We start from the raw sequence: 22,578 nt of genomic DNA on the forward strand, positions 1-22,578 counted from the left end.
CTTCCCTATGATGTGCAGTGTTATATTCCTAAGTCCTAACGTCCCCCCTGCAAAAATCAGAAGCCCTCTCTGCCATACCAGTATCCTCCACCTCATGCTACCTAATTTATTTTGTGGATCAACCAAAAGTATCACCTAATTCTAATAATGAACAAAGAAGTAAATGGACAGAATTCACTAGAGTTCCAGTACTGTGACAGTCAAAAAAGACACTGTGGGGGCGCCTGGGTGGCGCAGTCGGTTAAGCGTCCGACTTCAGCCAGGTCACGATCTCGCGGTCTGTGAGTTCGAGCCCCGTGTCAGGCTCTGGGCTGATGGCTCAGAGCCTGGAGCCTGTTTCCGATTCTGTGTCTCCCTCTCTCTCTGCCCCTCCCCTGTTCATGCTCGGTCTCTCTCTGTCCCAAAAAAATAAACGTTGAAAAAAAAATTATTAAAAAAAAAAAAAAAAAAAGACACTGTGAAGACAACTGTAGATATGTTTATTCCTTTAAGTTCTTTCTGTTCAGCAATATGCAAGAGTCGTTAAAAGCACAGGTTTTGGAGCCAGACTGCCTAGGTTCAAATGCCAGTGCTGCCACTTAGTAAGCTTTATAACTTTGGGCATGTCACCTCATCTCTTTCTGTGCCTCAGTTTCCTCATCTGTATGAAAGAAATACTAATTTCTACTTCACTTAGGTTACTACAAGGATTAGGAGTTAACAGGAGCTTATAGCAAATATTTGTAAAAATGGTTATATGGCGGGGCACCTGGGTGGCTCAGTCAGTTGAGCATCTGACTTTGGCTCAGGTCATGATCTCACAGTTCGTGAGTTCGAGCCCCACATCAGGCTCTGTGCTGACAGCTCAGAGCCTGGAGCCTGCTTCAGATTCTGTGTCTCCCTCTCTCTCTGGCCCTCCCACGCTCATGCTCTGTCTCTCAAAAACGAATAAACCTTAAAAAAAAATTTTAAAAAAATGATTATATGGCAAGAGCTTATGAAAGTGATAACCATTTAGAAAGTTCCACACAGGGACTTGCTATTACAATCTAATTTCCCTGAGGGCAAACCTCTATCCTCTGCACTGATATATCCCAGAACTTAGCTCTGTATTAACTATATATAACTATATAGTTATATAGTTGGCAACTGGTAGTCCAGGTATTGATGAGAACCTAAACTAGGTTTAGGAAAACAAAGTGGCAATGCAGGAGAAACTAATGATTACCAGAGTAAAATGGACAATTTGCTCATTTTATTGATATTTACATACATGTAAATACATACACATACACTCTCTCCTACAAAAAACACTGTATTATCTAAAAAAAAAGTGTATTATTTTGACTCCTCTTTTCTCTCTTGTATGTAACCTATTAGTTAATGCTACCCATCTTATCTCTATAATATTTTATCCCTCCTTCCATGTTCACATTCACTATTGCAGTCAAGCTTTTCACAATAGCACACCCAAATAACTACAACATACCCCCCTGGTATTTTCTATGTGCACAGTTTTTCTTACTTTAACACACAAAGGTATCATAAAAATGGCCTTCAAATAACGTGAATCATATTAATCATGTTATTCTAGGGTGGCGCATATACTCTAATCAAAATGTTAAGCCTGACTTCCTATTTACTCCTCCATTTGCCATTTCTTCAAGTCATAAATAGTAAGAAACCCTAACAGTAACTCAAATTTCAGTTGCTTAAAAAAGTGATTTTCAGATATATCTCTTGTGCAATGTCTTCTTTTGCCAAGAACATGCATCATATACAAATATTTGTCTCTGCAGAATTTCACACAATTCTCTTTAGTGAATAATCCCATAAAAGTCTCAAAGAAAAAAAAAATAGACTGAATGCTACATTTCCAGTTACTGATAATGGCAATGAAAATGGTCAGGTGAACACTCTCAGAGTTAAAAACTAAAAACCTGTAAAATAGCAGAAAACAACTATCTGAAATCACTAGAAGTCAATCAAATGTCAGCAGAAACCAGAAAAGTTTACCCCCCAGTGAATTACAGTGGATGAGAATGACAGGCCCTGACCTCTGCAGCCCCAACAGCAGAAAGCCATAGTATGAACTTGATGGCTGGCGAACTACCTGGAAATTTGAGGGAAAATATCCCTGCAGTAAAAAAGCCACTGAAGAAGTGAGACCTAAAAAGTCAGTATAAGCTCTGCCCCCAAGTCTCAGCTAGCCATGGAGTTACGAGGAGGAGACATAAGAGGGCTCAGAAAAAAAAAAGCAGCACCAAGAGTTGAAAGGACTGAATAGAGATATTAGCTGCTATATTTCATGGGAAAAAAGAATGAGTAGTTTGAATACATACAAGTTTACTCCTTGCCAGAGTAGCAGTAACAAAAAAAAAAAACTCAAAAAAAAAAAAAATCTCAAGTCACTACAATGTATTAATCATAATGTACAGTTTTCAATAAAAAAATCATCAGATATGCAAAGAAACAGGAAAATGTGACCCATACTCAGGGAAAAAAGATAGGCTAAAGAAACTGGACTCCAAATAGGACCAGATGTTGAATGAAGCAGACAAACATTAAGCAGCTATTATAAATATTTTTAAAGAATTAAAAATGCATCAATAAGTTAAAGGGAAATATAGTCTTAATGAAATGCAAAGGTAAGGAATCCCAAAAGAAAAAAATAAACTATAAAAAGAATCAAATGAAAATTCTAAGCTGTATGTGTAATTGGAATCTGAAGAGGGAAGACAGCAGAAAAAATATTGAAGAAATGACAGTCAAAAAATAAAGAAATCACAGTATAGGTGCTTTTTTAAAAAAGGTTAAAACCAACCATTATAAGAGCTCTTTCTACACAAGGCAAGTAAACCAAAAATCTATATTTAAATTTCAATTTCTCTAATTAAACATCCAAAGAGAGAAGATGGCATCAAATATAATTTAAATCCTACAACAAAACTGAAATAAGATTATAAAATGGTTCAGATTTTTAAAAAAAATATAAACTTTCTGAATTCCACTTTTGATAAAATTCACCTAAACCAAACAATGATTATTCTTTCAAGGGTAGGATTCTACTGACTGGGAAAGTGCATAAGAAAGCTTTCCTGAGTGCTGGAAATCATCTATGTCTTGAACTTAATTGATGTTTTCTGTAGATGTAGACAAAAGTAAAAATTTATTCAACTGAACCTTTAAGTCAACCTTTATGCACATCACTGTATCTGTTATTCTTCTATTACAGAAGGAAAGAAAGAGAGAGACAAAGAGAGGGAATGAAGGATGTGAGGGAGGAACTAACTTACCTGAAACCTGATCATCTGTTAAGCCAAACGCTGACATGACATTTTTATTGATTTCATCTTGGTTTTTTAAAGGATCAAAAGCTGACATACTTGCTGCCATAACCTGAGTAGACTGTTTTCCAGAAGAATCAGAAGCAGCAGGCTTTTCATCCCTACCATCCACAGTATCTGTGAGAGGAATAAACAAAAACTTGTTTCAATTTTATCTATATTCAGTAAGGCTTAAAAAATACAGAAGAATACATATAGTCTGAAATGTTAAGAGTAAATATCTCTGAATATAGGATCATAGATAATTTTACTTTCCTTTTTATACCTTTATTTTTAAAATCAGAAGAAAGGATCAAAAATTTTAAAAAAACAGCTTTTTCCAAAAAATCTTTTCTACCTCTTTCCCTAAGAATTACTAGATGAGAAAAAAAATTATGAGCTCCTTAAGAGAGAAAAATATTTTTCCCCCTTTTTTTGGAGCCCCATGACCCATATATACATACGTATATATACACACACGTATATATATACACACACACGTATACCTATATATGTGTGTGTGTGTGTATATATATGTGTGTGTATATATATATGTGTGTGTATATATATATACACACACACACACACATATATATATATATACACACGTATATATATATGTATCTCCTACTATCGGATACATACTGGGTACTAATGCATCATTTTGTGAAAGGATAAAGCAGCTTCACTGAAGTTATGATATCAACTTTTATGTTTTATTTTTACTTGTCTATTTGTTCATTATTAATTGCATGGAAATCTCAAGCCAACCAATATATTAAACACATCCTTTTAATTTGCTATGTCTCCCTTAAAATACTTTATAGCAAAATGATGTCTGAGATTTGCTCAAAATAACAGGTGGAAATGTGTGGGAGGAGAGATGGCATGGTACTGATGAGTTGGTGACTGTTGAGGTTGGAGGTGGTTCATGAGATTCATTAAAGTATTTCTACTTTTGTCTGTTTTTCCATAATTTAATAGAAAAATAAAATTTTAAACATGAGCATAGTAAGTTTAAGTATCTTCTAAGTATACTAAGGTATTCAATAGGCATTGGTACCACTACCGCGTGAAAGAAAAGGGGTTCAAGAACAACCCACATCTTATAAATAGGTACCTGAGCTGCTGACAGCTCAGAGCCTGGAGCCTGCTTCAGATTCTGTGTCTCCCTCTCTGCCCTCCCCAACTCGCTCGTGCTCGCTCTCTCTCTCAAAAATAAACATTAAAAAATTTTTTTTAAAACTAAGGAAACAAAAAGAATATTGCTAACCATTTATTCAATTATCAGTTTTTTTTGTCACCAAACAAGTAACTGAGTATCAGTTATTAGATCATCTCTGTGATTAAGACTCCTTTAAAATAAGTCTACAGTTATCCACCTTCCTCACCCATTTTCCTCCTCTAATTCCAAGGCTACACCCCAAGAGGACATCAGACCAAGCTTATAAATTATCCCCTCTCACACTACTACAGAGTCCACTACCTGTTCAACTTTCCACTTCCTGCAAACTAAGTCCATTAGGAAACACAATACTGTATGTCCACTAGCCTACTAGTTGCTTTGCCAGGTGCTACAGCTAAGGCAACAGGTCAATCCAGTATCCAGGGTAGCCTACACATCACGTTCCTCATAGGGGAAAGAAAGTGTCCGAGAACCACTGTGGAGGTAGACCACTGAAGAACATAGATAGCCACATGTTTCTGGGTGAGGGTAAGCCACACTGTTCTAAAGACTACTGACAGCTGACTGGCAGCACTGTTTGTGGACTAGACTTTCAGTTTCTGATGTAGGGGTTTTTTTGGCTTATTTATGCTATTTCCTTGAAAAGACTAGTAAGTCAGGATATGTTCTGAGAGCTGAGAAGGCAAGTAAGTGGTCAAGAGGTAAGTGATCTTATTATTGAGGAAACAATAAATTACAAAAATAAATTTTTACAATAAAATAATTATAATAAATAATTACAATAAGATAAAATTTTAAACATGAGCATGGTAAGTTTAAGTATCTTCTAAGTATACCAAGGTATTCAACAGGCACTGGTACCACTACAACCATCCGTAAAAAATAAAGCACAGGATGTATTATTAAACTCATTAGACAATTCAGGACACCATGATAAGATGGGAGGCCACACAAAGGAACAATATGTGATATAATTTCTAAGATTCAGAGAACCAGTTTCAACATCTTTTCCATGAACATAGGTATGAAGTTAATAATAAACATATGAATATATGAAAATAAAGAATAAAGAGAAGTAGTAAATTTAGTGGCAAGAAACATGTGAGAACTGAAAGGTTGTTTCACCAAATCTAAAAGCTTATAATTCTATCCCCTAGAGGAGAACATAGGCTACTATAGGTAATTTCTTCACAGTACTGGCTATACTTGTTGAATTTTGATCTAAGTTTCATTATATTCTACAGATGCTTAAATCCCCTGAAATTATATGCAAATGTTTTTGTGTCAGCATCTATGAATTCTTCTGAGAAAATCGTCAAAAGTTTTCTTCAGATTCTTGACCTAAAAATGGAGCTTATATTTGGAGAGATAGGGTTCAGAAAAGACCATTTGCATTGACTTGAAATATAGTAAGATTCATCACATAAAGGCCAGGAAGATCTTACTATATTTCAGCACATCTCCCATATGTTCTGAAATACAGAGAGAGAACTAGAAATTACTAATCACCAGATATTTATTGAGAATCTACCACTAATACAATTCCATACAGCGAAAGAGAGGAAGAGAAATTATACAAAAAGACAGCTTTATTTACACTATAACTACTAAATTAAAAGAAAGCAAAACTCCAAAATCTAAATGGAACAGAAAAATACAATCTCCTAGAATCTAATGGCTGCAAAGGATTATACAATGCCACTTTCGCACAAAAACATCTTTTATTAAGGCCCTTATACACAGTCATCCAGACTCTATAACAAATTACTCTATCATAATATAGATGGTTTTAAGCGTGTAATTTGTATGCAAACACAAAAATCGTAAAAAACAAAACAAAACGTAAGTTTGCTTTTTAAGTTCAACATCTAAGAATATTAAAAGCTGAGGAAAGCAGTTTTTTAAAATCTACTTTCAAGCCATAATACATAAATTTCAGTCTACATTTTTAAATATAGTTGGCCCCAAAATGTATGTCAGTTCCAAATTTGTCAACAAATATTAGTTCATCTTAATATAAACAGTACATGTCATCTGAAAAATGGAAAAAATAAGGGTTTTTTTGCATGATTACTAAAAATTGTGTTGAAGATAAACTTTACAATACACCTCTTGAATGTAGTAATCTTATTTTTTATTTGAAACTACTTCATATACCACGTAAAACTCATGAAATGACTGCAATTCCTCGGGTGCATTATTACAATGAAAAGGGTTCAAAAGAGTCAAAGGGATCTGAAAACTGACCTATTCATACACCCAGGGGTTTAAGACTAGTTGCAAAGAATCAACCAGAGAGTACTTTAAAAATGGGATTCCCAGGTCCTACTCTCTAGTAGGTCTACAACGAGATGCAGAAATTGGTAAAATACCTCTCCTGGTAATCCTAAAGAACAGCAGGTTTGAATACTAGCAGAGACGCAGGAATAAGAAAGGGTAACAATGAAGGTGCCAACTTAAAAAAAAAAAACAAAACTGCAAAAAGGTATGAGCACATAGTATAACACTAAGTGAAAAAAGTCCAAAAACAAATACCATATGATTTCACTCATGTGGAATTTAAGAAACAAACGAGCAAAGGAAAAAAAGAGAGAGAGAGAGAGAGAGACAAAAACAAAAACAGACTCTTAACTATAGAGGACAAACCGATGGTTACCAGAGGAGAGTTGGGTGAGGGGAGGATGGATAAAATAGGTGATGGGAATTAAGGATGTCATGATGAGCACCTGATGACGTATGGAATCGCTGAATCACTATATTCTACACCTGAAACTAATATAATGCTGTATACTGAAATTAAAATAATAAATTTTATAAATATATAAGAATAATAAAGCAGAATAAAATGGATTCACAGTCTACCATTTTCAGGAATATTGGTGGAAGGTCCTGGTTCTCCAGGTGGTTCCAAGCTATCCAACAAACGATTCACTTTATTTCGCAGTTCTATCAGCTCTCGACGGAGATACTTCACTTGACTTGATTCTAGGGGTCTTGGTTGGCCATTAACTGGAATAAAAGCATTAATTTGCTCAAAATTAGGCAACATTCTTTAAAAATCAACACAACGATAGCAATAAGGAAAGATAAATGGATTTTTTGAAAAAGTGAAAATCAAACAAGACACCTAATGATGACATTTAAATGAAAACTCTTTTTAAGGAAAGGATTCTTTATTACTAAAAATTTGCTTTTTGGAAAAAAAAATATTCATCAGTCTTTGTGGATGCCACATCTATGGCCTATGATATTAGCTTAAAAAAAGTTTTATTAGGAAAAAAATATAGTAAACTAAAGCTTTAATATATTTTTAAGAGAAATGATGTACCTTCAAAAGCTCATTTTTACCACACACTGTTCTTTTTTAAGTTATTTATTTTTGAGACAGAGAAAGAGTGCATGAGCAAGTGCCAGCGTGGGAGGAGCAGAGAGGAAGGGAGAGAGAGAATCCCAAGTAGGCTCTGCACTGTCAGCACAGGGCCTGACTCGGGGCTTGAACTCAAAAACCATGAGATCATGACTTGAGCTGAAATCAAGAATCAGATGCTTAACCGACTAAGCCATGCAGGACCCCACCCCACACTATTTTATATTCTTAAAGTAATACAATCAATACATTATTCTAAATATATATGTTAAAAGGTGCAACATGACTGACAGTTCTATTATCCCTCTTGCCTACTTTTTGATCTAAAAAAAGAAAAAATAGCCACCTAAAATAACTGACCTAAAAAGTAACCTATTAAAAAAAATGCAGAATTCATGAATCCAAATCACCACTGTCCTTCAAAGTGGTTACTTCCAAAAGCAGTATAAAAGCCACAAAAAGACAAAGATTATTTAATAATCATTGGGTCTTTTTTTAAATGAAGGCAACGTTACCTCATGTAACAATTCTGTCCAAATGACTTCCAACTGACTTAAAAGTAAAGAAAAAATATGAGAAATCCTTCACCCAGCAACAAAGATTGCCACCACTAAAGGTTACTTTAAAAACAAAAACAAAAACAACAAAAAAAAAGAAAAGTAACAAGGTTCTGAATGCACACTTCAAGACAGGAGTTCAAAAATTAAATTAAAATGCTTTATGCACTGCCAGTACACATATATACAAATTACTAAGGTAACAAATTAAAAAAGGAAATCCATTTAAATAAAGGTGCAGGGATTCTTTGTTAACTGAGTTGCAAATATCAAACCAGCAATAGAAGTTTTTTGAAGACAACTCACCAATATTTTACATACTGTCCATATATCTACAAGGAAGTTCAATACAATCTCCTACCTACATGAATTAATTACTGACTTTTTAGGGTATTACTAGGTTTTCTTTAATACCTAAAAAGGAGAAAAGCAGCTCCTGACAACCAGGAACTGGCCTAGTCCTGTAAGACAGACCTTAGTGCTGCCAGAAGCTGGCCTGGCACTCACAAGTAAGCCGTGGTGTTCTCTTGCTGAACATGAACAATCTCAAAGAACATCAACCATTAGAAAAGGTCACTCTGTGACTGTGATAGATGGAAGATGAAAACAGCACCACTGCATAATCATGTGAGAACTCAGACAAAACAAGAACAATAACCAAACCACAAAAATGACCAACATCCCTAGCTAAAATGAGTGATGGCTGCTGTTCCACTAATTGAAGCTTTAGCCACAACTCCTCCCACCTTCTGCATAAAATTTAGTTACATACCCAATCACAGGACCATCTCCACCTACTAACGGCATCCAGTCTATAGCAAGTCCCACTTCCTTGAACCTTATCCAAAATCCTCTACCATACACCTAAGCCCTATGAAAAATCCTTTCCAATACTTTTACTGAGACACCCCATTGTTCTTCCACGGTATTCACTCTTCCTCACTGCAATGTATTTGTAGTATGCCCCTTTTCATTCCTACCATTGTTTGTGCCTTTTTTCTTAATTAATCTTACAGAAGTTTGCAAATTTGTTATCTCGTCAGAATTGTTGATCCTATCAATTCCCTGACTTCTAGTCCACTTCTGCTCTTTATTAATTTTTCCTTATAAGTTATTTCAGCTTACTTTGTCCTTCTTGTATAGAAGGCTACCAAATATCCCCTCAAGTTTTACTTTAGCATACTCTAAAAACTTTGTTATATAGAAGTCATAGCTAATAATTTCTAATTCCCATTATAATTTCTTTTTTATGTTAAAGCATATTTTTATCCTCAAAAACCAAAAGATAACACAGACTGACTCCCATAGTGTATGTTATCTTTTTTGTCCAGTGGTTTCTAAATGAAGCCAGAGAATGTGACCTCCAGGGTATCTCTTCTCTAGAACTTATTGAAATTTGTTGGAAAAACCACTATGTGGTTAATTTTTATATAAATATCCATATGTGCTCAAAACAATCATACCCCTTCTTAATTGCTAGATGCATAAGACCAAGCCTGTATTTGATCTGTTCAAATTTTCTCTATCCCTACTAATAATTCTGAGCCTGCTTGATTTACCAGTTTCCCAGAGAAGAGTAATAAAAGCTCTCCCATGATTGTGAATTTATTTTTCCTTAGGGAACATCTATGGCTATGACGTATAAGTGTTCAGAATTATTACATACTCCCAGTGAATTATGCTTTTTATCACTATGAAGTGACTATTACTAGGGAATTTTTTACTCCATTCTGTTAGTATTCCTAACTAGGTTTGAGTTTGTCTAGTATAATATTAGCCCTTTACTTTCAAACTTTGCATCATAATATTTCAGTATGTCTCTTATAATAAGCATGTAATTAAATCTGGTTTAACTCCAATAAGAGTCTTTTAACATGTACATTTAGTCCATTTGTGTGCATTGTAGTTAGTATTTTATACTATATATTTATCAAGCTTTCTCTCTGCTTCTTTTCCTCATCATCTAGTGAACCAAGTAGGTACTCTGTTTCCTTCTTTACCCTTAGTCGGTTAAGCGTCCAACTTTAGCTCAGGTCATGATCTCAGTTCGTGAGGTTGAGCCCTGGGTTGGGCTCTATGCTGACAGCTCAGAGCCTGGAGCCTGCTTCAGATTCTGTGTCTCCCCCTCTGTCTGTCTCTTCCCTGCTCGCACTCTCTCTCTCTCAAAAAAATGAATGAATGTTAAAAAAAATTTAATATTTTAATTCCTGGACACCTGGGTGGCTCAGCTGGTTAAGCATCCAACCTTGGCTCAGGTTATGATCCCATGGTTCTTGGGTTCAAGGCCTGTGTCCAGCTCTGCACTGACCACATGGAGCCTGCTTCAGATTGTCTCTCTCCCTCTCTCTCTCGGCCTGTCCCTGACTCACACTTTCTCTCTCAAAATAAAGAAATAAACTTTAAAAAAATGTAATTCCTATCATCCTTTCCTGTCTTACATACAATTAATGATCAGGACTTTTGTCCCATCTTTCTATATTTCTAAAACTATTGTTGTTGTTGTTATTATCAGTGCTCATTTAAATTTACATGTTGACCAGTTTATTTGCTCACAATTTCTTGCAGGTTTCACCATTCTTCTGGACTCAATTTCCTTTTTGCTAAAGAACTCTTTTATTCTTTTAACAGGGTCCATGAGTGGTAAATCCTCAGTCTTTTTATTTTTGATGTTTTTTTCTCCCTTTATTCCTTAAGTGTAGCACACTATAGAAAGCTACTTTTCCAGATTTTTTTTCTGAACAGTTGGAAGATGCTATTCTACTGTCTCTGGCTTCCATTATTACTATGAAGAAGTCTACCAAAACTCTAATTGCTTGCTAGATGATCAGTCTTATTCTTTCAGGCTACTTGTAAGATTATCTTTTTGCCTTACATATTTTCCAGTTTTGTGACAATATGTCCAGGAGAGTTTTGTTTTTACTTACCCTGCTCAGGACTACTTTTCCTCCTGAATCCGAGTTTATATCTTTTATATAATTCTGAAAATTTCTTTAGCCATTACCTCCTCAAATATTTCCACTCCCCCATTATATCTCCTTCTTTAAAGTCTTAATGGAAATAGGCTGGACTTTCTTATTCTTAAATTCTATCTTATATTCTTCATCTCTGTTTTGGTGCTTTATTCCGTAATTTCTTTAGACTACCTTCTAGTTCAATAATTCTCTCTTCCACTGTGACTAATCCATTTTACCTCTCCTCTTTGTATTTAATTTGAATGATTATACTTTTCATTTCCAAAAGTTATCTTGATTTGTTTTTAAAATCTGTTTATCCTTTTTTCATAGTGCCTTGTTCTTACATTCTTATTTCTTTTACATCTAATAATTTTTAATATTATTTTATAGATGACCACTTCTATTAACTGCAAGTTCTTGGAAGTCTAACTGCACTATTAGTTGTGGCCATTGTTTCTGGCCTACATGGATTGTTTCACATGTCTTACAGTTCTAAACTCTAAGTTCATCAACAGGATTTTGGATTTTGTCTAGAAGCAGCCCATGACCTGGATTGAGAACTTACTCTAAGAGATTTCTGCCTTTACTTCTTACCATTTTTTATGGTAGTATCTGTGCCTGTGAGTTCCCCATCTTTGAAGACAGTTTAAATTTAAATCCAACCCCACCTAGCAACCATGGTTAGAAATCCTCAAGGGAGCCTTTACAAACCCAACAGCTTCAGGGTATGAGAGTTTCCTGTATCAATTCCTTGATTTTTCCTGTACCAACAGAGAGGTATTTTTCTTTTACAATATTCTTTTTTAGGGGTGCCTGGATGGCTCAGTCAGTTAAGCATTCAACTCTTGATTTCAGCTCACGTCATGATCACAGGGTTCATGAGTTCAAACCCCATGTCAGGCTCTGTGCTGATAGTGCAGAGCCTGCTTGGGAGTCTCTCTCCCCCCCTCCTCCCCCACCACGTGTGCATGCATGCTCTCTCAAAATAAGTAAAACTTAAAAAAAAAATTCTTTTTTAGAACACCCCACTGAGGGTCTAGGACCCAAGGCCTCTACTATGTAGACACCAAATGACTAGTCTTTAGACTATGCAGAATAAAACCTTGACCATTAACACCAAAAGCACACCAAGTCTCACCCTTTGGTACTACTGGTCCCAGTTTTTAATTTCATCTGTCTTTTGGTCTCTGGACATTTCTCTTACTCTCCTGAGCAACTTCAAGTATATATTTCAAAAAACACATTTATAATAGTTAATCTAAAATGTCCTCAGTGTTTCTGGAAGGAAGATTTTCAGTTTATTGAACCTTCCTGATAGCTGGCTGCTAGTGGTTAAGGATTTTAGATTCAATACTGTGCAATCATACCTTTTATTTAAAAATTTCTTAAACAGCTTTTATTTGTTATTAGCATTTTAAAATCTAACTAACATTCACCCTTCCTACATGGAGATGAAATAGATACAAATTAAACCAACTGGCCCACATCAGGTTTCATGAACCAAAAGGTTCAGTGTCACATAACTTATTAAAAAAAGCTAAACAAAACATCTAGAAAAAAAGGCCCAGATTTTATTTTTCACATAAGCATGCTACCACTTAAACTCTGTAATCTTTTCTATCTTATCTTTTAAGAGTTCTACCTCACAAATCTGTTACTGTCTACAAAAATACAAAATCTAAAAGATTAAAATTAGTCTTGTATTTGCTTATTTTTTTTTTTTAATCAAAACTACTTCTAATTTAATCTTTAAGTACTCCTTAAAAAATAATGTCTACAGTCTTAGGCCTATATGTTAAGCTCTGAGAATAAGTAAAAACATGTTACATTTATGGAAAATAATTCTATATTCTCAGAGTACTAAGAACTTAATATAATGAATAAATTGAATAAATTTAAAACTTAATAAAGGTAGTCTCAATACTGCAATTACTTTCAATCCTGGAAATACTTCTATAAGTGGCACCCATTACTATGTAGGATACCGAGCAGATGGAGATTTTAAATGTAACCAGTTTCTATTAATCTTCGGGAAAGAAAAAAAAGAATTCAGGCAGGCCTAATAATTCAAAAATTCAGATACAGCTGAAAAAGTTATCGCTTAATTCTGAGTCTTTAAAAAGAAAAGCTAAAAAGTCTTCAACAAAAACACAATGGATAAAATAGTAAATTTATTAGAAGATTTACCACTTACCAAATAACGTCAGTTTCAGTATTCTACTACACTGAATTGCAAAAGAAAGGTCAGAACTATCAAAAATTGTTATAAGGTCTCCATCTGGAATTTAAGCAAACAGAAGTGAGTTTCAGATTTGTATCAGTAATAAACTAGGATATACATTAAATTAAAATTGAAAATGTAGGTAACAGAGCATAATTAGAATGTCCCATAAAAACCTTAAACATTAAAGGATCTAGGAAAGATGTATCTGTTCAAAAGAATATCAATTTTGCTTATTACTTTTATAACAAGGCTATTTATCATATCCTCATTAAGAAGAGCCAAAACATAGCTAAGATTAACATATGACGATCCTTTATAAGTCACCAGGGCATTCATGGTAGCAACATAACAAATTATTGGTTTAGACTGAAATCTTTCCATTCCAAAAAATTTAAATATATTTATCAAATGTTAAAGAAATAAAGATTCTCAGTGTTCAAAATGTAATTCTAAGTACAGTAAAACACCACTGACACAAATGTAGAGGAAGCTATTATAGCAGTAACTAAAAGGGTCACTGACCATTTTGATACTAAGATGAAAACTATCAACTCTCCTTAGAAAAAATACTCATATACACAAGATTCTATAATCTCCGAGATCTCAAAGTTAAAGAATATTATAATCGGTCTATCAGCTGCTTGTTTCAAAAGCTTTCAAAGGGCTCAGGGAAAATGTTCTCTGGAGAGAAAAAGAACAGAAAAGCACCCAGAGGCAAGGAGTTGGGTCAGGAGCCTCTGCTGGCTATCTTCACAGACACAGCTGGGTTGGGGAAGGGGAGTAAGGATGGTAGTTCTGTCCTGGGGAGGCTGCTCCAAGGATGTTCTGCTACACCAAAAACACTGACTAGGCAGATTTAGTTTGAACAAAGCTGGCAACAAAAGCCATAACTGAAGATTTTATCACTATTCTTAGATCTTTATAAGATCTAAGATCTTATAACCAGACCCACTTCTTATAACATATCTAATGTTCAGACTTCAGAGATTTTACTCATAAATATATTTTTAATAAAGTATATATATATAAACAGAAAACCTTCTGTAACTGCCTTTTTTACTTTCTGAATTTCACAACAGAAATATATGATGGCAAGAACTTTACCTAAGCCAGTCCTCCACCCTAATTAATACCTAACAGTCTATACAATTACCACAAGTAACACAAACCTGTACAATTCAAAACACTTAGAAACTGTGAAAAACAAATCCAATGTGGTAACTAGATGTGGAGGACAAAATTTCAACACTGAAGATACCCTTAAGTTAGGGGTCCATAAAGTGAGACCAATGGTCAAAAATCCCTGTTTAGGGGCGCCTGGGTGGCGCAGTCGGTTAAGCGTCCGACTTCAGCCAGGTCACAATCCCGCGGTCCGTGAGTTTGAGCCCCGCATCGGGCTCTGGGCTGATGGCTCAGAGCCTGGAGCCTGTTTCCGATTCTGTGTCTCCCTCTCTCTCTGCCCCTCGCCCGTTCATGCTCTCTCTCTGTCCCAAAAATAAATAAACGTTGAAAAAAAAAATTTAAAAAAAAAAAAAAATCCCTGTTTATAGGACTATGAACCAAGAATGGCTTTTACATTTTTTTTAAAGGTTTTCAAAAAAAAGGTAGATGAAATAGAGACTTAATATGACCCACAGTGCTAAAATATTATCTGATCTTTTAGAGAAAAGTTTACCAATCCTTGCCCTAAACAAAAATAAGGGATTTAAGAGCAAGCTAGATAAATAGTGAGGTCAGCTTAAAATATACAAGTTTGAGGCAAGAGCATAGCATCTCAGATAAAATGAAAGCTGTTAAAAATTTGAGTTCTAAAGTGAAGAAAAAGAACAAATTGATCAAATTAAGGCACACACTTGGAAGTCAAAAAGGTTAAAGTCAACATATTAGAAGTAGATGAGATTGTATTAGGAAAGAGAATGAGAAGCAATTGCTCTCTTTTACCATCCAGGTGACTCTCAAAATTAGTTTTGGGTACCATTAGACCATACTTTGTAAAAAAAAAAAATTACACCTGTAGCTAAATGGCCAGCTAGCTGATTGATCATCAGTGATTTATATTTTTATATTTCCCTAAAGAGTATAGGTTGTTGGAAAGTGGGCCAACCAGGGACATACTCCAAGCCACTGACAGTTCAGCAGAGCCATGTGATGGGGTCTGGCCAGCTTGATGTGAACAGAAATGATAAACACTACCTCAAGGCCCAGGGAGTACAATCCCTCACGTAATCCTCTACACTCTGTCTTCATCTATCTGCCTGCTGGATGTTAATGCTCAAGGTGAGCTTATAAGCCATGTGTTGAACATAACACAGCTTCTGTCAACCTGGGCCTTTGAATGATCTCTTGAGTGTTAAACCACTGAAATTTTAAGATTTCTATTATTAACAGCAGGCATTACTTTAAGCCAGCACACCGAGAGACAGGAAAATGGCCGTTAGTGATAAGAAAACTGGGACAGTAGTGTCAGAGATGTTAAGGGATAAGAGTTATTTTTAAAAGGATGGTATGGGGGTAGCAATGCCAAGTATAAAGATCAAGGTGAAACAGACTGGAAATAAATTCAGCAGAAAAAAACTGGTAACCACCTAAAGTACCTAAAGTACAATTTCAGTAGAGATGTTTACAAAGAAGAAGGTTTAAAGAAGATGAAATAAAGACAGTCTATGATTTTAATTCCACTGTGTGTCTGATGCAACATCTGTCATATAAAACCCATTGCCATAAAAACAGTTTTGTGGTCAAATGAGTCTAGGGACACTGAATACTATAAACAGACAATGTGTATCAGCATTATTACATGTTCTAAAAATTCCTGCAGTAAAGAAACACATTTCTGTTTCAACCAGCTTTCTCACACTTAGTTGACCATGAAAACATTTTTCATCCAATACCTACTGATACCTCTTTCACTTTGGGAAATATGAGTGAAAGTTGGTTTTAAAAGCAAAAAGGAAGCCAAAATTGCATGAGCAGGAAAGAAAAAAAATGCTTGTAAAAATATTTGTGAAAGTGGGGCACCTGGGTGGCTAGGTGGGTTAAGCTGTCCTCTCTTGATTTCAGCTCAGGTCACAATCTCATGATTTGTGAGACTGAGCCCTGTGTTGGGCTCTGTGCTGATAGCATGGAGCCTGCTTGGGATATTCTCTCTCTCACCTCTCTCTTTCTCTCTTTGTCCTTCCCCCACTCGCAGAGGTGCACACGCACACTCTCTCTCTCTAAATAAATAAACTTTAAAAATATATATTCTGTGAAAGTGATTACTAAAAACCCCATTTTTAATAATAAATCACTTAGCTATTTTTAACTTATAAAAGAATTATAATCAGCTACATATATATCCCATTAAAGAGGGTACTCAATTATGACACAAGGGAAATTTATAATGAGCTATTCAATAAAAGATAGGCAAAAGAACACATACAATACTTAGACTTTTAATGACTAACTTTAGAAACAATCTTACCTTCATCTTTATACTTTATTGTAACTTCGTCATTACTCAGAAGTTTTCCTCTGAAAACTCGCTGCATCATTAGCACTAATTCATCATAAGTAATATCTTCATTATGAATGGGAATTCGTCGAATATCCTCCCCAAGTTGAGCTTTGATGATCAGCTTCCCACTTAGGTCCAACTGTCCATTCATGGTGGACTCCAGGATGTTGCGTATATACAACTCTAGGGAAAGACTGATAAAATGGTTTTGGTGATTAAACAGCTATAAAAACATTTCTTAAAAGTTGAAAAGCAGGGCGCCTGGGTGGCTCAGTCAGTTAAGCATCCGACTCTTGATTTCAGTTCAGGTCATGATCTCACAGTTCGTGAGATCCAGGCCAGTGTAGGGCTCTGTGCTGACAGTGCGGAGCCTACTTGGGATTCTCTCTCCCTCTCTCTCTGCCCCTCCCCTGCTCATGCTCTCTCTCTCTGTGTCTCTCTCAATATAAATAAACTTTAAAGAAAAAAAAGTTGAAAAGCAAAACTACTATTGGAATCTAAGAAATTCTGGTCTTCAAAAGAGATTTACTGTTCCAATGTTACCCCATTCATCATGTTAAAATGGAGATAACTTCAGTATGTGCATAAGAAAACAAGTTTCATTATTTTTGGCAATTATTATTTTACCCATATATCTAACCACCTATCTGCCATTACCATTTAGATTTCTAATTTAACATGTCCGAAAACAAACTCCTGATCCTCTCCCCAAAATCCGCTTTTCCTGTAGTCTTCTCCAACTCAGTTAGTGACAATTTCTTTCTTCTAGGTGTTCAAGATTTAAAAGAAAAAAAAAATAAGTCCAAATAGCCAACAATCTAGTTGCTACTATCTTTAAAATATCTCTATATTCCAATCACTTCAGTAACTTTACCTCTACCAGCTTGATCTAAAGCTCTTGCCTGCATTACTGCATAAGACTCCTAAGCAGTCTGCCTTTTTACCTTTGTCCACTTTTAATCTATTCTCGAATTTAGAATTATCCTGTTGAATAAAATCTAATGTCACTCTGCTTAAAATCTTCCAATGGATTCACATCTCAGTTTTAATAAAAGCCAGAACTACAAGGTCATGATCTGGCCTCTGGCCCCTAGCCAAGTATTTAACCTCATTTCCTACTTCTCTCCCTGGTTACACTGCTGCACCCACACTTTAAGTTCTCCTTCTCAATTCAAGGCTTTGCACTTGCTGTTCCCTTTGTCATGAGCCCTTTTCAAAACTCACATGATTCAGATCTCTGATCAAATCTTCATTTCTCAGAGGTTTGCCCTGACCATCTAAGCTAAAATGGATCTTCTTTCACTTTCTTACCCTGCTTCAATTTTCTTCAAAGCACTTATCACTCCCAGACATTAAGAATTAATTTTGTATTGTCTTTTCCACTAGAAAGTAAAGAAGTAAATGGTTTTGTTCATTGTATTCCTGAGCCCAGAACAATACTGGTCTAGCACATGGAAGTCATTCAATTTTGTTAAATGAAGAATACTGGCTTTCACTCTATATTAGCCTATAACTAAATGCTAACTCTAAAGAGAAAATCATGTGTGAACACTAGAGTCTGAAATGTTTCTCTCTAAAATAAGAAAGACCTCACTAGTATTTTCTCTAATTTTCCTATCTATTTTGGGAACTTAAGGAGAAAAGACAAATGAATGACATCCTCTGGAGCTTTCTAGTAAGAATGTCCACTATTGTCTCTTAATATTCTATACCTCACCCCTCCCCAAACCTGAGTGGCTGTGTATGTTTAAATTGCATTTTTTAAATTTTTAAAAAATTTTTTTAATGTTTTTATTTATTTTTGAGAGAGAGTGCGCACGTGTGCGAGCGAGGGAGGGACAGAGAGAGGGAGACACAGAATCCGAAGCAGGCTCCAGGCTCCGGCCCACAAACCGCGAGAGCCCAACGTGGGGCTCAAACCCACAAACTGCGAGATCATGACCTGGGCCGAAGTCGGCTGCTTAACCAATTGAGCCACCCCGGCGCCCCGTTTAAATTGCATATTTTAAGAAAGAAATAAGATAATGTTAGAGAACTAGCCACTAAATACTAATTTGCTACAAAATTTTCCCTTCCTGGGTTTTACTTTCATCTTAATTTTAGGTATTATTTCAGAGTGGTTATTCTGTAACGACACTAATTCTAAACTCAAAATATACTATGAGGTCTCTAGTAATTTACATGGTTACTATAGAGTTCTAGAAAATACAGTTACAATTAAATAATGTGTTAATAGCTCTTCTTCTCAAGGTCTATCTCTTGTTTTCAAGACCAAAATGTTCTTAAATACATCTACAACTACTGAGCATTTCCCTAGCTTCAACTCCCCACCTCCTCCTGCCCCCCCCCCGAAATGATCTTATTTAAAGTGCCCTACAAAAAAATAAAATAAAATAAAATAAAATAAAATAAAATAAAATAAAATAAAATAAAGTGCCCTACAATCTCCTACTGGCCACACTGTAGTTTCAACCTCATGTTTTACTACTGGCAGCTGTTTTTTCCTCTTAATTTGTTAACATCATACCGGCTTTTCATGCTTCTCTACAATCATTCTACAGTTTTCGTACCTCTCTACAATTATTTTTCTTGGTGTGAAAGCACCCCATCTACCCTCCAACACATCACCCCCTCAAATACCTGGAGAAAGTTTTCAGGAATCCTAAGTCATTTCATGAATATTACATATAAATGCCCTAATATTCTTTCATATAAATGTCCTATGTCCTTCCAACTATTCCTTAAATGAGTGTCTCTAGAACTCCTTGCCATATTCTGAACATTTTAATAATTTCTTTCTTTTTAAATTTAGAAATACTCTTTTTCCATGATGCAGTGACCCACAAATCACAGATGGCTTGGAAATAAACTTCCCAGTTACTGCAACAGATTTTTTAATTATGCCACTTAGTGAGGACCCAAAGTCAGCCCTTGAAGGCCTGTATCCTCAGATTATCCCTTTTTCAGCAGGATGTAAATTCAAACTCTCTTTAACCTAACACTAAATACCCTCCACAATTTGCCCTTCCCCTTGTTTCTTTCCACTCTTCCTTTTTTTATTTTTTGTACTTGTACTGTATTTTACAGCTATATTAATATTTTTAAATGGGGCCTTAAATACTGAATCTAACACTTTAAGTCAGTTCAGAACAGAGTGGATTGTGTTCCTAAATCTGGATGCTAAGCTTGTCTTAATATAAAATAAGAATAGTTTTCTTTATCTGACAATTCTCACAATGAACTTCTCATGAACACTGTGATTAACTGAAACCTCCATACAACCTCTTCACCTGTTAGCCAAAGCACTTTCTATAGTCAGGAAACATTTACTTAATACCTACTATGTGCCAAGCTCTGAAGTATAATTACTTCAACAAAATGGTAAAGATTCCACCTTGCTCACCTTACAGTCTGAAAGTAATAAAGAACTTCAGTAAATTAAGGTATGTTAGTTACTTCCTCCTACCCAGAGGATGCGTAAACCAGCAAGAACATAGTTAAGGACCAGAGTTTAGCTTCAGCAACACGTTATTATCTACTCTTACCAGCACCTAGAATAGTGCCAGACATATAGTAGGTATTTAAAGACTTGTTTTTGTTCTCTGAACAAAAGATGAATAAGAAATAATAAATTTCTGATAAGGGATTGGGAGAAGAAAGCTGAACTGTTAGGGTCGGTTCCTAAGTCGGACCTTCACACTGTACCTCCTTTGAAGTGATTTCCCGAACAGACATACTCCTAATTAAGAGAAATTTCCAACATCGAATTAACTAATAGTATGTTTTTTTTATTGGGGGGGAGGATTATGCAGTATTCATTTCCAATGGATCTCAAAACTTTAGTCTCTTTTCCTTTTATCTGCCATGTTTGCCTGCAAATTCACTTATTCCTTGGTGTTTCCCATGCACTGTAAACTCCCTGTGGCCAGGAACCAAAGCTTCTTTCCTAAGGCCGTCCCCAGTTTGTGCAGCCATCTCCTCAATCCACGTACACAATTATCACAAAACTAAGGACACTACAAAATTCTCCCTTTCAGGGGAAATCCCATCCCCAACATTTCTTATGTAACAGAACTCAGGTCCTCTTTTTCTCTAACTCCAGTCACTAGGCAGAGCCTAGTAATGAATGAACTACCAACTGCCAGGACTGCTAGTGAGAGCCTTACAGTATTTTCTTCTCCCATCTTGTCCATACCCCACTCCCTCTGAGGTCCAGAAAGGACACAGACGCTAATTTACCAAGTCCTCCAACAGGAACGCTGTTTTCAGCACTGAAGAATAAAGTGACATGCCCAAAGACACATAAAAAGCCTGCCTCGAACCAGAATCCAGGTTCAGTGGCCAAACCTCCAGCTCCTCTAATCCTATGAGTTGAGCCCGCTCAAATTCAGAGGGGCCTGCTTAGGCACCTCCACAGGGTAGCAATTTTCCTTAAGAAATTCTAAGCAAAAGCAACCCTTGATTACTACAAAGAATCCAAGGAGCCACAAATCCTGCCTGGCCAGTAAGATGGTAAAGATTCCCACTACCAGCCCCGTGACCTTAGGCAAGTACCTCTCCAAACCTCACAAAATAGGCATAATAATATCTAAATTTAAAGGATCTCTAAATTTAAAGGATCCTTGTGATGATTAAATGATATTATGCATCTAAAATACTTACTACAGGGCATAGTAAAGTAAACTTAAAAGTTCGCTATCATCCTCACTATAAAACCGGGTTGGGCCTCCAGTCGGCGCTCGATTAAACCCTGACACAGCTAAGGAACAAGGTTCCTCTTAAGTGACCCCAATAAACTTACTCCCTTAGGCTCTATTCTTCACCCATCCAAGCCCCTCTGGGGGTTAGGTGCTCGACCACCCTAAGCCTCACAAGCCCCCTCCTCTCCTCTCCCTCGGGCAGTCCGACCCCTTGGAGCCAGGAGGAATCGAAGCAAGAGCACTTGCCGGCCCAAACAACCCCCAGAGACCCCCGAGGCCTGCCCCCCTGCCACAGTGGCCTGCGGGACTCCCATCCCCCCCTCCGGGCCCTCCCCTCCCCAGCGCGAGGGCCCTCCCGGGCCCCAGCCCCTTCCCACAGCCCCCCTCCGGCCCCACCCGCCGGGTACCCGCTGGTTCGAGCGAGGCCGTCCCAGCGCTTCCTCGTCTCCCCGCCCGCCTTGTCGATTGAGCGGCCGCGCCCCCGTCCCCAGCGGCCATACCGGCTTGCCGAGGCCGCCGCGGCTGCCTCTCGGCGGGTCTCCGATGACCGGACCCGTGCGAGGCCGCCGGAGCGTTCTGGGGCGTCGTGAGGAGGCTGCGGTCACGGCCCACTCCGGTGCCCTCCGCCGGCGCCGCCGCACCTCGCTCGCAGGCTCGCGCCGGCCGCGGCCAATCGCACAGACCCACCAAGCCTAGCGAGATCTCAGGCCCAGTACGTGGCAGGTGGGGGAAGAAGAGGGGCGGGAACAAGGGAAAAAAAAAAAAAAAAATCTGTCCTTTCGCTCCGCC

General features: G+C 36.7%; 1 protein-coding gene across 4 annotated transcripts in view; it reads right to left on the reverse strand.

Moving 5' to 3' along the window:
- The window catches only part of TFG (trafficking from ER to golgi regulator), a 32,967-nt gene extending 10,441 nt beyond the window's left edge, over positions 1-22,526 (reverse strand). For all 4 annotated transcript variants that reach the window (XM_047874874.1, XM_047874873.1, XM_047874872.1 and 1 more), the window contains exons 1-5: positions 22,290-22,526; positions 17,057-17,283; positions 13,564-13,647; positions 7,354-7,500; positions 3,276-3,443 (exon numbers count right to left, since the gene is read on the reverse strand). In XM_047874874.1, the coding sequence (XP_047730830.1) occupies positions 3,276-3,443; positions 7,354-7,500; positions 13,564-13,647; positions 17,057-17,240 (583 nt within the window). In that variant the 5' untranslated portion in view covers positions 17,241-17,283; positions 22,290-22,526. The remainder of the gene's footprint in view (positions 1-3,275; positions 3,444-7,353; positions 7,501-13,563; positions 13,648-17,056; positions 17,284-22,289) is intronic.
- Positions 22,527-22,578: the final 52 nt, after the last annotated feature.

Source organism: Prionailurus viverrinus, chromosome C2, assembly GCF_022837055.1.
Source record: "Prionailurus viverrinus isolate Anna chromosome C2, UM_Priviv_1.0, whole genome shotgun sequence".
Classification (NCBI taxonomy): Eukaryota; Metazoa; Chordata; class Mammalia; order Carnivora; family Felidae; genus Prionailurus; species Prionailurus viverrinus.